General features: G+C 31.7%; 2 protein-coding genes and 1 non-coding gene across 5 annotated transcripts; all 3 read right to left on the bottom strand.

The window, feature by feature from the left end:
* Window positions 1–3,104: 3,104 nt before the first annotated feature.
* Window positions 3,105–8,290, bottom strand: LOC107867573 (phosphopantothenate--cysteine ligase 2). 3 transcript variants are annotated; one of them, XM_016713867.2, is made up of 10 exons: window positions 8,142–8,290; window positions 6,927–7,151; window positions 6,709–6,832; window positions 6,573–6,617; window positions 6,408–6,493; window positions 4,977–5,029; window positions 4,816–4,875; window positions 4,561–4,662; window positions 4,224–4,343; window positions 3,105–3,660 (listed from the first exon to the last, which is right to left on the bottom strand). In XM_016713867.2, the coding sequence occupies exons 2-10, from the start codon at window positions 7,096–7,098 to the stop codon at window positions 3,421–3,423; spliced, it is 1,002 nt and encodes a 333-aa protein (XP_016569353.1). In that variant the 5' UTR covers window positions 7,099–7,151; window positions 8,142–8,290; the 3' UTR covers window positions 3,105–3,420. The 3 variants fall into 3 exon arrangements, with proteins under 3 accessions (XP_016569353.1, XP_016569356.1, XP_016569354.1); XM_016713870.2 differs by having other exon boundaries at window positions 6,942–7,151; XM_016713868.2 differs by lacking the exon at window positions 8,142–8,290 and adding an exon at window positions 8,007–8,132.
* A 704-nt stretch (window positions 8,291–8,994) lies between these two features.
* TRNAW-CCA lies at window positions 8,995–9,066 on the bottom strand. The gene has a single exon. It is a non-coding gene; the product is annotated as a tRNA-Trp (tRNA).
* A 1,021-nt stretch (window positions 9,067–10,087) lies between these two features.
* On the bottom strand, window positions 10,088–11,700 carry LOC107869566 (EPIDERMAL PATTERNING FACTOR-like protein 7). The gene is made up of 3 exons (XM_016716083.2): window positions 11,442–11,700; window positions 10,781–10,836; window positions 10,088–10,623 (listed from the first exon to the last, which is right to left on the bottom strand). The coding sequence occupies exons 1-3, from the start codon at window positions 11,698–11,700 to the stop codon at window positions 10,423–10,425; spliced, it is 516 nt and encodes a 171-aa protein (XP_016571569.2). The 3' UTR covers window positions 10,088–10,422.
* Between the last annotated feature and the right edge of the window lie 3,558 nt (window positions 11,701–15,258).

Below are 15,258 nucleotides of genomic sequence, written 5' to 3'. Positions count from 1 at the left end.
AATATCCTGAGCATCTCGTACAACTTCTTCAATTCAAGACAATAGCACGGGGATCACGTTGAACATAAACTTAGAACATGGAATAGTCATTTAGGACTTATTATGCCATAAAAGCATGATTTCTATTCCCTTAGGTATTTTCACAAACACCTTACATGCACATCTTAGGCATAGGTGGATTCATCAATATTACAAATATTCAACCACCACTTTTACATATTTATACGTTAAATACCACCATATCCTCACAATAAACATACAAAGATCCCATCTTAGGCATCATCAAACTCCAACCACATGAACATCAACCACCAACAACATAAATATCATAATACAAAATTTAGAAGATGGTTATTGAGCTTCATGGATGAAAGGAGTCCATGAATCAACTCACGCATACCTTAGAAGGAAGATTCTTGATGATTGACGGAGGAATTTTCTTGAAATCGGATCTTCAATCTTAGTTACACAACCCTAGTTATTTTTCTCTTTTAGTGCTCTTGGATGATGAGCTTTGAGATGATAATAGGATTGTAATATGTTTAGAAGCTATATATTTCATAGAGTTAAGTTTAGGGATGTGTAAGGAGAGTTAAAAGACTTAATTACCCTTAAAATAACTCAAAACGGAGTGTTTTTGGCACCTCGAACTGACTTAGGCGGTGCCCAAGTGATTTCCTAAGCTAGGTTGGGCGGCGCCTAACCAATTGCCTATCCTTACTGTCTCTCACGAAAATGGGCATAACTTTTCACTCGGGTATTGGATTAAGGCGAAATTGGTATCGTTGGAAAGCTAATTCAATTCTCTACTAGCCAAAATACCACATTAACATCGAGTTATACTCGTTCAAATATGACCCTTGAAAAATCAAACACTAAAACTGGATGGATTCAAAAACTCTTAGCTTGTATTACCTTAAGTGACTCATATAAACATGCTTAAAGCATCACAAGCTATCCTATCACTAGGATATTCATTGTAAGTCATGTACTCAAGTATAAATGACAGGATAGGAGATTTTATATGTAGGAATACTTATTCACTTCCTAGCTTAGAAACATGCGGGGTATTACACAAACACTTTGATAACCTTCTCTTATGGCATGAAATCCTTCATTTTGCTCTTTGGACAATATGGAAGAACAGGAACTCTAATTTCTTTGAAAAAAAGAGATATAAACCTAGCTTCAGCAATGCTCATGTTGAAGCAGTTGAATCCGTTTACCTTACTAATAAAAGACCTCTAGGTCGACTTCTCAGAACCATTAATGTCAAATGGCACCCAACCAGTGAAGCTATTACAAGCTTAACTCAGATAGTTCCTGCATCGGTAATCCGAGTAGAGGAGGGATTAGGGGAGTGATTAGGAATAGTAGTGGTGGATGGGTTATTGGCTATTCTAAACACTACACCAATTCCACCAACAACCAAATGGAACTTTTTGCCTTGATTAAGGGATTGAGAATCGTTGAATTAAAATGCTTTAACCTTTGGAAATCAATATAGATTCTAAGAAAATAATTCCATGCTAAAATAAGGAAACTTACACTATGATATTTTTCTTGATGATTGCAGGTCAAGAATAGAAAGGCTAGGCCGACCTTAGATAGTTCACTGCTATAGAGAGCAGAATAGAGTTACGAATGCAATGGCAAAGCTTGAAGGTCAATCACCTGACCTTCTGGAGACAACTATCTTTGAAGTTTCACCAATATGTGCCAAGAAAGCTGTTTGGGCAGACATAATTGGAACTTATTTTGAAAGACGAATTAATGTGTGTACTGGCACTCTAGTTGAGAACACTTCAAACTCTTATATTTTGGAACAGGATTAACAGGAATCCGGTAGCTTGTAATTAACTCTTTATTTCCCTTGCAATGTAAGTATAACTCTTACATATCAGATGGTATTTATAACTTTCTTAACATGTCAATAAAAGAATATAATGAGGTTTTATTTAATTTATTATTGTGGTTCATACTATTTTAACAACATGGGGACTTGGAAAAAGTTTACTACACCGCTAATCTTTCAAATTAAATATCGATCTCTAAGACTAATAAAGAATTGTCACTTGTAACTTTGTAAATCCTCAACAAGGTAATTAATGGATGGGAGAGTTTTATATTCGAAAACTGAATTGGAAACAAAATCTTAGTGCTAAAACTTGATTCACTAATATTCAAGCAGCTTGTGAACTACTCATAGATGAGGACTGATGGAGAAAATACAGTAACAATATACTCATACTCAATGAAATTCCCTCAATTGAGGTGTCAGGTCTGGGAGGGTAGAGTGTGTATGCATATCTTATCCTACCTTATGAAAGTAAAATTTATGATCAAGTTAAAAATATGCTTGACTCTTTTTTGATACTACTAATTTTTATTTTTTTTGTTTTTATGCATGGATGTGTCTGAACTTGCACTTTTTAAAAACCTTCATTTATTATCATCTATCTAATTCTCTGTTATATTTGAAGAAAGGTGATATGAACAACCATTAGGGATTCGTTCTGGAAAAATGACTCTTCCTCTTTGGTCAATTTCAAATAATAATGGTGCTTGGTTCGAAATCGAGAGGACGTCATGCGGAAGCTTAAAATTTGCAAATTAAGACGGTGATAATTCAGATGATAAATAAAACAATACTAAAACGACATGTTATTAATGTGATTCGATCAAACGACCTATATATGAAAAACTAATATTGAAAAATATAAAACCTATTGGGAGAAAATCTCCTCTAAAAAAGACCTCTTAAACGACTACATTGTGGATGCTATATGATATGAGAAGAGTCTTTTATAGATGTCCAAAATCTTTCCTCCAAGAAAAAAATATCAAACATGAAAAAATTTTATATTTTTCTTTCAGAAAAGTAAAAGTAATTATGGTATTACTTTTATTTTCCTTCTAAACAAATTAAAACTTAAATTTGGTAAGAAAATCAACGCAAAAATCCTAACAAATGAAAATATTGTTATCCACATGCAGTGATTATGAAAGCTTGAAGATCTGAACTATTGTTAGTGGTTTGTAATCAAGGGCGGAGCTAGTGTCTGCAGCATGGGTTCAACTGAATTCAGTAACTTTGATCCAAATTTTGTATTTGTATCTGTAGCTTGTTTGATTGAATGGTGTTAATGAGTAAAGCAGCAATCTCACAACAGACTAATAAAAACTATCAACAATGAGAAAAATCAGTATCACACAAAAGAAAAGGGAATTTAGAAAAACAGTTTGCCAAACAAAAATAAAACAAGCTCAAGAAACACTCTTTTCTTTTCCTTTTTACAGGATAACCTGAGGTTGTGTATTTATTTTTGAGCAATTGGCTGCATTAATTTTGCTTATTGAAATGTCCATGTAAGGCGTTACTCCATATTTCAGTGATAAAATGTTGATCTATCCATTGGGTTATGCATCAAAATTCTTGATATATGCTGAATGTCTATCAACAACGAGCTCAACCAGCGGACATTCGACTTCAGCCCCTGCCCGAGTGCTGTCCCTGCAAACTGTGACTTTTTCCTGCTCAGTGACAACTATAACTTGCTCTTTACGGGTTAAAAGCTCGTTAGCTATCACCATGTGCATCTTGTATTTTTTGAGGGCCATATCAGCCTTTGCTAAAAGGATATCTGTGTCTGTTTCAAGCTGTCAAATAGTAGATATCGTAAAATCAGTAATGAGACCATATCCAATCACTTACTGCGATACAAAAGACTCGAAAAAATTTGAGGAGGTACTCTGGACTAACTGTGAATTCTATATAGTAACAATGGTGCAAAATATTTACCTGTTAGACTCGATAAGTGCAGCTGGTTCAACAAGAAAAAGTTTTACCTCATATTGAAATATATGTTATTTATGAGTTTCAACTGTTGTAACTTGTCAAAGATACATAATATTAATATTTGAAGAAGTGAGTCGAACATATAAAACAGCTAAAAGGCAAATATTTAAAGTTGCAAAACTAAGATAAAAGGAACTTGACATTGATCTTCGAAGTTTTGAAGTAATACATGCATGATTCTGCTGGATCATTTCAGGCATTTTTAGTTCATCTCTCTCTCTCCCTCACACACCCACACACACACATAGAAATTTAAAGGATTCCTTTCAAGTCACCACTTCTTCACAAGTAGAATTTTTTTTTTCGAACACAGTACATTATTAAATTTCATAACTTTGTCAAACCAGAAAAGATGATCACCAACCTTAAAAGATATGTGGAATGCCATCGGTGCCCACTCATTCCTAAGCACTGAGAGCATCTTTGGTACTTGGGCGAGTCGCATATCCAGAGGACCAGATGCTGACTGGATTTTATGTAAAGCCTGTGAAGAAGAGGTAACATGAAACAAATAGCAGCAGATTTAGAGGAAACAGATCCGATGCAATTTTCTCTTTTATAAATTGATTCAGATGACATGTTATATAACTATCATTTGCGACATAATGAGGGCAATAATAGACAGGAAAGAAGGACAAGTATAATTCACGAAGCAATTAAAAGAAAAAAAGAGAGATAAATTCACGAAAATAAATGATTACCATGCTTTCCCACGGAACATAAAAATCAGAAACTGCAGCTGCAAGAAAGAAAATAGCACTAGGCCCGAAGTCCCTCAAAGATACAGAAATTAGCTGAAGAATCTGCCAGTGACAAAAATAACATCAATCAAAGTTATACCAGGCTCCACAAGGTGTACTAAAGATGCTCATATGGAGCTTATTTAAAGTTGAAGGTTCTGTAATTGAACGCTGATTTTACAGTAAAACAGATTTCGCTGATCAATTAAACTTAACCTGCAAATACTCAAAAATTGTTGTAAATGGAAGTTTCAACAGGATGCCCTCAGCAACTGCCTGCAATTATTAAATTTTCCCACGACTGTTACAGATGAATAAGGATAACATTTAGAACCAAATAAATTGGAAGAAAACAAGTAATCAATAATAATCCATACTGCACGATTTTCAGTAATGGCTCTCTTCACTGTTTCAGCATGCAATGCGTCCACTAAAAAATAGTGCAACAGAAAAATACTTATTAGACTGGAAAAGTGTAAACTGCTCGACAAATCAATTGCGATTCAAAATACTCAGAACAGTAAAGATCTCTCCCCGTAAACTTAACCACTATTGGGATGAAAACAACATTGATATATGTATAGGAGAAGGAAGATCAAGATAAACGATAAGTCGATAACTACATTTGCACTCCAGCAGATGAAAAATATACTTAAGAGGGGCCATGGAGCATATTTCATTCCCAATGGGAGATCTCCTTCCTCTTTTTGTTTTTCCTTTATCTATGGCTCTCAGAAGCTAACACATTCTAGTAGAAGAAGACACGTTTCATAAAGAGAACAGAAAATTAAGATGTAGGTGTGTTTAAATGCCTAAGACCTCGACCACAAGAATCATGGTGGCTGAATAAAACCATTTTGCTCAGACGGGGAACAGAGGTACCCTTGCGTGGACGAGGGACAGCGCGAATCTTGACACCTGGGCTTGCATGGAGGTGTTATTGCGGTCATGGGACATGTGAGCCTCAGCTTGTGCATCGGTTTACTAAAGTAATATCTGCTCTCCAAAAGGGGGGTGGTCATGACATAAAGCTATTACCTCACACCTCTCTTTCTATCTGTATCTATAGAGAGATCATAGTGTGAGGGTATGAGCAACCCGGCTTGGATAGAGATATTAAAGAAAAAAGATGAGTAATATATAATGTTACCGAATAACAGAACACAGATAAGCCTTTAAAGAGTATAATGAAACTAACAGAGAAACTAAAAATGTGACCAGAAAAACTCCAGGTAAAGCTTGCCTCAAAAGACTTGCAATCTCTATAATGAATGTCACTTTAGCTGAGAACAACATAACACAGTGAAATCAAAGGATTCATATAATCAACCCTAATAAGTTGAGAATAAGGGTTACATGGTCGTTTCATTTACATTAGGTCTGGTGTTTGCAGAACTCCTAGTATAATCAAAGACTTGTATGTGTATCGATAGGTGTGATTTAGAGAATTGCAGCCTTTAGACTGCAAATTGCTTTAAATGACAAACTATTTATAAATATTGGAATGAAAGGCAGGAATAAAGTGGGATAGATATATAGGACTCCCACAGCCGCCTCGATTAGTTTGGGACTGAAGCATAGTTGAACTAACTTGTAACTTTCCTAACCATACGATTCCCTTTATCTATTTATTATGATTCACCTGCATCTCTATATTGTGAAGTATGAAGAGGCACTGGGCATTTGGCAACTATTATTTATGTGGATCTACGAAGTTTATATGGAATTATTCGTGCACATGCTGTTAAGAGGCAGAAGTATGAAGTTGGTTGATCCAAATGTTCCATGTGCATAAAAGAACTACAGACCTTCAATACTTGAATCATCAGCAACACTAAAGCACTCTAGCAGCGGATCTTCGGGCAGATTACTACAAAATGGCTGGCACGACCCCCTGCATAGCTCATGGTCTTACTACTCTTAAATCAAAATCCTGATAATCAGATAAATTAAGTTGGCACTTGAAAACAAACCTTCGGTAGAGAAAGACTACAGAATAACCCACCTTCAAAAAGTATCTGCAATTCCATTTTCATTTTCAATCATCAAATGTATGTGAGTTCTAGTGTGTGCAAGGTATCTAAGTATTGGGAGGTATTCGTGTCATACTCTGTGGATGCAGCCCCTCTATGACCAGAAGCAAAGTTGTCAATATAACGAACACATTGCTTTTCCAAAGGAACAGTTGTACCACCGGAAGTAATACAGACCACCCTATTTGCTTTTCCATTCACTGAACACGGTGAAACAAAATAAAGTCAAGTGGCATCCATATTGTGAAGAACAAAGAATTTAAAGGCTAAAATCTATGAGATGTTGATAATTACTGAAATAACATTTGCCTGATGATGATGTATTGCGATCAACGAATTCCGTCAAACTTTTTTCAATTTCAGCAGCATCCTTTAGTAGCGGAGCTGACTCAAAGAAGGACATTACATCATTTTTTGGTGTTTCTTGTGACTGATTAGCATCATCAACTGCATCCATGTCGAACATGACAATTTGGTTTATTCAGTCATTCGATTAGGTAAGATAAAAAACCTGAGAACCTGTCATATTACCAATCATCAGTCACCAAATATATATCCTATAGCAGGTAACTTTCCAATATTATCTAACCCTTGAGTTACATATCAATATTCTAATTAAATGATAAAGAAAGGGATAGTATTTCATTGACAAATGCAATTATGATTGGCTAATAGGACTGGGAAATGAAACAAAAATGATGCACTTCGAACATCTAGTAGACCAAGGTCAGGGGTGGAGTAAAGGTAGGTCGAGGGGTTCATTTGGCGGAAAATCACTTTATTTATACATGGTTAAAATAAATTTTTATGCATATATAGTTGATGTTGAAGCTTAGACTTCTTCCCGTATTTGCTTCTTCCTATTTTGAACCCTTTAACAAAAATTCTGACTGGCTTAGGTCAAAGGATTAAGCTTTAACAACACTTTGATATCTTCTCTCAAAATTGATCCTACCAAAATTTTCCATTTAACTGGAAAAACCACTAGAAGATCTAATACTAAATAAAAAAAGCAAATTATTGACATTTTCCACACATTTTATAAATAGGTCAAATCCAACAAGTCTCACTCTCTCAAGAGAGTTTTCCCCTTTTTCTTTTTCCATAAAAAGGCCTCCTCGTGCACTAAAGCTCTCAATATATACAAATCCAAGGAACGACCGAACCACAAGGTCTACTACACACTCTATTTCTACAAGAGATGTTTCCATGCATATTTATCTTTTCCATATATTACTAAAAAAACACACATCAAATCCCCCAACGGTGGAAAACATTATAGATGAACATTACATCAACCAATTTTAGAAAATCAAGGATGTGATGAACTTTGACCTCATCAAAAAAGACAGTAAATTTATAAAAAGTGAATACCCAAAATCTTAATATCTCCAAATCGTTAGGAAACATTGAAAATAAAAATTCAGTACATAAAGCCCGCAACTCATATTACAAAAAAAAAAAAAAAGAAGTGAAAATTTGAATGGACTAAGGAACTAGGTTTGTTACCTACTAGAGAGTTAGTTGAGAAGTATTTCTGAATATGGAGAATTCGGTCGCATAAACAAATAGTACTATAATAATTCATTTTTTATATCCAATTATTAATTAAGTACTAATTTTTAAATAACTAAGGAGCGCCAGCTCCAGCAGCCGTTTGGAATGCATTGGCCGGCAATATGCTCTTTGTTATTGTAAGCGCGTAACTCAGCTGGTTAGCTATCTCAACATCCACTTCCTACATTCAATTTCCCTATTTTCAATTTTTATTATGAAAAGAAAAAAAATTATGAAGAAAATACACACATTAAAAATAGAGAAATTATTTTTAATAATCCTCAAACTCAAGAAAAAATAAAATAATTAATTTAGCATAGGTAAAAATTAGACAACTTGTTCAGAATCATAATTGCAAATTAAGTGGAGAGAAAAATAAGAATTTTTATGCTACATAAGGGACTAATTTAACACAAAACATCAGAAATAGAGAAATTATTTTCAATAATCCTCAAACTCAAGAAAAAATAAAATAATTGATTTAGCGTAGGTAAAATTAGACAACTTGTTCAGAATCATAATTGCAAATCAAGTGGAGAGAAAAATAAGAATTTTTATGCTACATAAGGGTCTTATCTAACACAAAACATCAGAAATAGAGAAATTATTTTCAATAATCCTCAAACTTAAGAAAAAATAAAATAATTGATTTAGCGTAGGTAAAAATTAGACAACTTGTTCAGAATTATAATTGCCAATTAAGTGGAGAGAAAAATAAGAACTTTTATGCTACATAAGGGACTAATCTAACACAAAGCAATTTATGTAAAATAAAAAATAGGGAACCGTAAGGGATCGGGGGATTTGAACCCGACGTGAATCGAACACGCAACCTTCTGATCTGGAGTCAGACGCGCTACCATTGCGCCACGGATCCACAACTGTTCGACTCTCTCTACTTAATTTATATTACTGTTGATCTTACCCCTTCGTTCCCGGTATAACAAAATTTTGTATAGTTATTCTCATTAGCTAATCAAATGTATTTATTATCCTGTTCTTATTAGCTGATCACAAAAAGATAATTAAGTTTTTAAGTGAAATTAATTTTATATACTCCATTCATCCATCAACGTCCGTATACTAACAACAAATGTCCAACAATACTTGTACGATTTGAAAAACCAATGTAATTTATCATTTTGTGTCCATTTTATCCTTACCATTAAATACTATTTGTTGCCTAATACAATTCCAAAGCACTAAATTCATTATGTTTAAAAGATGATATTGTGAAATTATCCTTATTTATGATTTCTTAAGGTGTGTGTCAAGTCAATAGTAGAAAAGTAAGATGGACTTCGGAAATAAATAAGTGATCTGGGCATTTATGTTAGATGTGTTTGATTCTTAAAAGAAATATGCTAATAAGTTATTCTTTTATAAAATGATGAAATTATCCTTAATTAGTTTTTATGAGTAATTTAATAGTTATCTTTCTAAAGAAAATGAGAAATGATGAATACGGAACGAAAGAGAAGGTTAGGAGGTTTGTTTTGTATAAGCTGTTTTAATCAGTATATATAAAGAAAAAAATTTAAGAATACAACAACCGCATTATTAGTCATAACAATAATAAGTTAGTTTAATCAGTTTATAATAAGCTTAAAAGAACACCCTTTAACTTTATCAATGTTGCTATTTCATTCTATGACTTTTCACATGCTTTAATTAATATTTTTATTCTTGTGAAGGTTAATTCAATAAAATGGGAATTAACACGCGATTTCAGTTGCCATGCAATTGAATCAATTCAATTGTTTACATTAATTAACGGCTGCTTGAAAATATATCACGGCAACACTATGTATGTAGTAATGAATGTATATAGTTACAGTTGTCAAATTGAATATAATTGCAGGGCAAATTAATACTCTCAGGAAGCCCTAGTCAATTAATACTCGATAAATAGTACTAGCATAATATCTCATGCAAATAAATTTAAGTACAAAAAGCCTTGGGAGAAACTAATTTAGCAAAGAGAACATTCTAATTACTTCAACTAAACCTACAAAACTCTTACAATCCCTCCTATTTACAAGGACTACCAAAATCTTGATGGAAATTAAATCAGGCATAATCCAAATGAAACAAGGCATAATACTAGGTAGTACCATAATTGATAAACATATAACTAGAGGAACTTAAATGAAACTGAACTTTGAGTGGCGACTCTTGCATGCACTATCAATTGAAACTGAATTTTGAGTGGCGATTCTTGCATGCGGGATGATCAATTGGAAGGGACATGATAGTATTTGCCTTTACACATGCACTTGTAGACAATGGGACAAGATTCGGCAATGGAGCATGCAAAGCTAACCATTACTCTCTTACAAGGGAAACAAGGTCCACAAGCATGGGAACAATCTGGTAAACTTGATCCTGTTGGATACATCTCCATTCCTAACTCATGATCTCCTTTTTCTTCTTCCTGCAACTCATGAAATTTAATTTTAACCAACTGTTAATAGGGGAAAAAATATAAATATGACAAAATGTTATTCGATGGTTTGGGACCCATATAACCATCGAAGGCTATTGAGATGACTAATTCCTGAAAATTAGGAGGCGTTGACAAATTAAATTACCTTAAGGTGGATATGGTTTTGATTGTCCTTGTTTGTCTCTTTCCCATGGTAGGTAACTGAAATTTGTATGAGGAGAACATTTATTAATAACGTGTACATAGCAGAAGGTGTCAATTGCAACATTTATGTTTTTGTGGAAGTACTGGCAGTTTGTCTCTATTCAAAAACAAACTAAGTGAGATATACACATTGAATGTATAATTCATTGACAAGAGGGATTGATCAGCATTTTCCACCTCAACTCTTAAGATATGGGATCAAGTCATCAAGAACGCAAAAAGATGAAAGCTTTTATATGTGTGTGTCTATCAATCAAAATATATAAAGGCATGTGGGGTCCGAGTAGTTGATTTAACTTATATTCGAACTTCCACCAATATAGATTTAAGAGGTAAAGAAATGAATCATGCGCCTAATTAACTTAATCGCAAAAGCTAATTTATGATGAAAGATTGTTTAAGTCATATTATAAAAAAATCACTCTTCAAGCTCATGTATGTAATTACTTTTGACTCAAACTAGGTATACATGTGACAAAAAAGGCATATATTATACACACATGCCTACAATTGTTTTATCTCTCATCTTCTCCTCTCTCTTTTTTTAATTGTTTGTGTATATATATGAAGATAAGATAGGACAAAACATGGTGGGCACTTACAATGATATGGGCGTAGGCTTTGGCTTGAGTCAACCAGCAACATTAGAACAAGAGTAACAATTGACACACTCAAAATTCCAATTGAAGTTGTGGTATTCATCACCATCTTCTTTTTCTTATTTTGTCCCTCTTGTCTTGATTTTTCCGGACCAACCAACTTATAAGAATCTTGAAAATTGGTGCAAACAAAAAAAAAAGGACTAAATAAAAATAGTTGGAAGATGTATGTATGAATGAGCAGAAATTTTGGGGCCAACATGTCTCAAATATATATACTCCTAAGGGAAGATTGAAATTTGAAATGAAGAGGTGTTTTAATTAATGTAGGATACTGTACACCTGATGAACTTCACATGATACATGCCCACTTTTTCAAACATTCACAGGTTTTCTTCCCTTCTTTAAATTAATCCCACTAGGTATACAACTCCAAGAAAAATATAAAATGAAATTTCGGATTATATTAAAAAGGAATAATTTGTTATTATTATTGTTGATATTTTTAAATCAATAAATATTTGTAAAACTACGTGTATCTGAAATCTTGTAATATCATGTTATTACAAACATTTATTTATATAGGGAATATGGAGATATGTAATAATGTGGCGTCTTAGAACACTTCGATACCGTTTGTTTATGAATATCGTTCGGTCATTTTGTAAGTTTGTAATTTGTAAATAGTGTAAAAAAACTGTGTATACAGTTTGAAATCATCTGAGGTTTTAATCTGTTACTCCTACAATAGTGCTCAAAATATACACCTAGTGTAAACTTTACATAATATATCTAAGTTAAATTAAGTAGAAGAAAACATTTGTCGGGTGTGCAAAAATCAAACCGATAAAAATATTATTGGTTTATTGTTATTGAGTTAACGGTTTTTTAATGATTTTATAAATGTTATTGTTATTGAATTATAACCCAATAAGAATACATACATACGTTCATACATACGTTCATACACACACATATCTATATATATATATGTATGTATTTCTCTTAATTTTTCTTTAATTTCTACTCCCTTCATTTTAAAAAGAATGACCTATTTTGATTTGACACAAAATTTAAGAAAATGAAGAACACTTTTGAATCTTATAGCCTTAAATTAAAGTTGTGTCAAATGTATCAAAATGTCTTTTAATCTTGTGGTCCTAAACATGTCATGTGGAAATTTGAAATTAAAGTATTGCCAAAAAAGGAAAGGGGGTCATTCTGTTTTAAATGGATTAAAAAAAGAAAGTATGTCATTCTTTTTTAAATTTAGGGAATACAAATTAACAAAACTATTATTTCAATTATACAAACTCTTAATTTCTCCTAATAACATTTAGTTCAAACTTAAAGATTCTTGTAAATTAAAAACACATCATGTAGAATTTTTTGTTGTAACTAAGATTTATTTTTTTCATGTTAGTTACAACTATTTCTATTTTATAAGTATTTTTTTATCGATTAAATTAAAAATTGAATCGTTAAAAATTAAAAATCAATAAATTGAAAATCGATAAAAAAATATTTTATTAATTTAATTATTAATTTAACATATTTAAAAATCAAAATCGGTAAATCAAATAAATAATATATAAAACACCCCTGTTCATATATTCCTACGAGAGAAAAATGTAACCCCACCTAATAGAATTAGGGTGTCGTGTCTCTGACATCTTTGTTTCATGTGTATCTAAGTAGAAGTTGAATTAGGTATAACTTTAATTTATACCAATTTGTCTTTTTGTCCATTTAAACTAAAGAATTCCGATTCAAATTTGGTGAATTTTGCTTTTCTTTGTCTATGGTGAAATACATATACAACAATATAGCTTCCAAATATAAAATTTATCAATAATTGCATCGAGTTTATTGGTAAAATTGATTCCCAATACTATATACAACTTGTAAATTAAACTAAGTTGAAGTGTTGAACTAGCTGGCTGTTTTTTATAATAAAAAAACTAGTATGTGTTTAAACATCCCAGACAATTTAATTAACATGAAGGACAATACACATTAATGTCACTGGTTTTAGAACACGTACATATGTGTGATACTATAATATTGGGGTTGCCGTAAGAAGCAGGGTATATAATTAATTACAAGCGTACCATATTGCTGTTGAATTATGTCAGAAGCTTTGTTAGAATTTCACCGGTTACTTTTTTATCAAATTTAATTTATTTTTTTTTAAATAAAAGTAATATCATAATTTTTTTTATTTTTTTCTGAAAGTAAAGTATAATTATTTTTCATATTTGGCTAATCTTTTTTTAGGAAAGATTTTGTACCTCTATAAATTGAAGATCCTTCTTATTCTACAACATAATAACATATATAATGTAGTTCTTAAAGAGTATTGTTGAGGTTTCTCTCGGTAGATTTATTTTTTCAATATAAGATTTTAATACGTAGATTGTTTGATTAAAATTATATCAATAATATATTTTTTATTATATTTTTCTTTGTTGTCTGAATTAGCGCATATATGGTTTGCGAATTATTAGCTTCTGCATGACGCCCTCTTAATTTCGAATCCATAAAATGATATCAGAGCTTGTAGTTCAAAGATTCAATAGTTCATTGAAACGAGATTAAAGACGGGTTCAAAGCGGCTTCAAATCAAGTTGCAAACAATTTGATGATAATGAAGATTTTTGTCCAACTACATGTAAAGAAAAATTTCATCCATATTTTTAATATTCATGTTGTTGCATCTTTAAAATAAAAACAAAATATTTATTTTTAACGCTTTAACCATAATATTTTATACCTTATTTTTAACCATGACAAACAACAGAGATAGAGATTATGTGAAGAACGAAGATCATGCATGTGACGTGAAGAATGCATATCAAGTTTTGTCAAGAAAATCGAGTCAAAAAGAGGAGATTTGTGTTAGGATTTTTATCCAGATTTTCTTTTCAAATTTAAGTTTTATTTTTTTAGAAGAAAAATAAAAATAATATCATAATTACTTTTACTTTTCCTCAGAGAAAAATATTTTTTTTATATTTGGCTAACCTCTTTTTTGGAGTAAAGATTTTGTAGCTCTATAAATTGAGGATCCTTTTTCTTATTTTACAACACAATGACTAGCTTTGTCTTGATATGTAATCTGCAATAACATTTTTGTTAGTACTGATCACTTCAATTGTAAATGTGAAATTTAATATATTTAAAACTAGTCTTCGAATCTCTTTGTTATATAGAACGAGAAAAGTTTACAATTTACACATGTTTCTAATTTCTAAAAACTAAAAAAAAGTCAAAGAAAGGGGGCCTAACTTTCCTAACTTAACTTTTCTAACTTAGCTTTTCTAACTTAACTTTACGTAAAGTTTTTCAACAATTTCAACAACCTAATTAATGTACAACTATTCTAATAAAGACTTTTGTTAGATAATATACAAAACCTACTAAATCTATTAGATACATTTAATCCGCACACCCCCCTACAAATGGTATCAGAGCACAGCAATTTAAACAGTACGAAAGAGATATATATATATTAGAGTTAGAATATACATGTTAGAATTAAAATTAGATTTAGAGTTAAAAAATTTAGCTACAAAAATATTCAATTAATTATGCGAAGACCATTTAAAAATAGAGAAGCTTTTAGAAAAATTAAAGAATCTTTAATTAGTAATTATTCAGAATATATAAGTCTAAATAAAACAAAAGAAAATCCACAAAAACTAGCCTACTTAATTACATTAATATCTAGTATTGAATCAAAATTAATAACACATTTAAAATCTAGAAGAATGGAACATATACCACCTAATTATGATAAAATTAGATTTAGATATCCACC

This window comes from Capsicum annuum, chromosome 4 (genome assembly GCF_002878395.1).
Source record: "Capsicum annuum cultivar UCD-10X-F1 chromosome 4, UCD10Xv1.1, whole genome shotgun sequence".
Taxonomy (NCBI): Eukaryota; Viridiplantae; Streptophyta; class Magnoliopsida; order Solanales; family Solanaceae; genus Capsicum; species Capsicum annuum.
The sequence above is the reverse complement of the archived record's forward strand: the minus strand, read 5'-3'. Positions and strand labels throughout refer to the sequence as shown.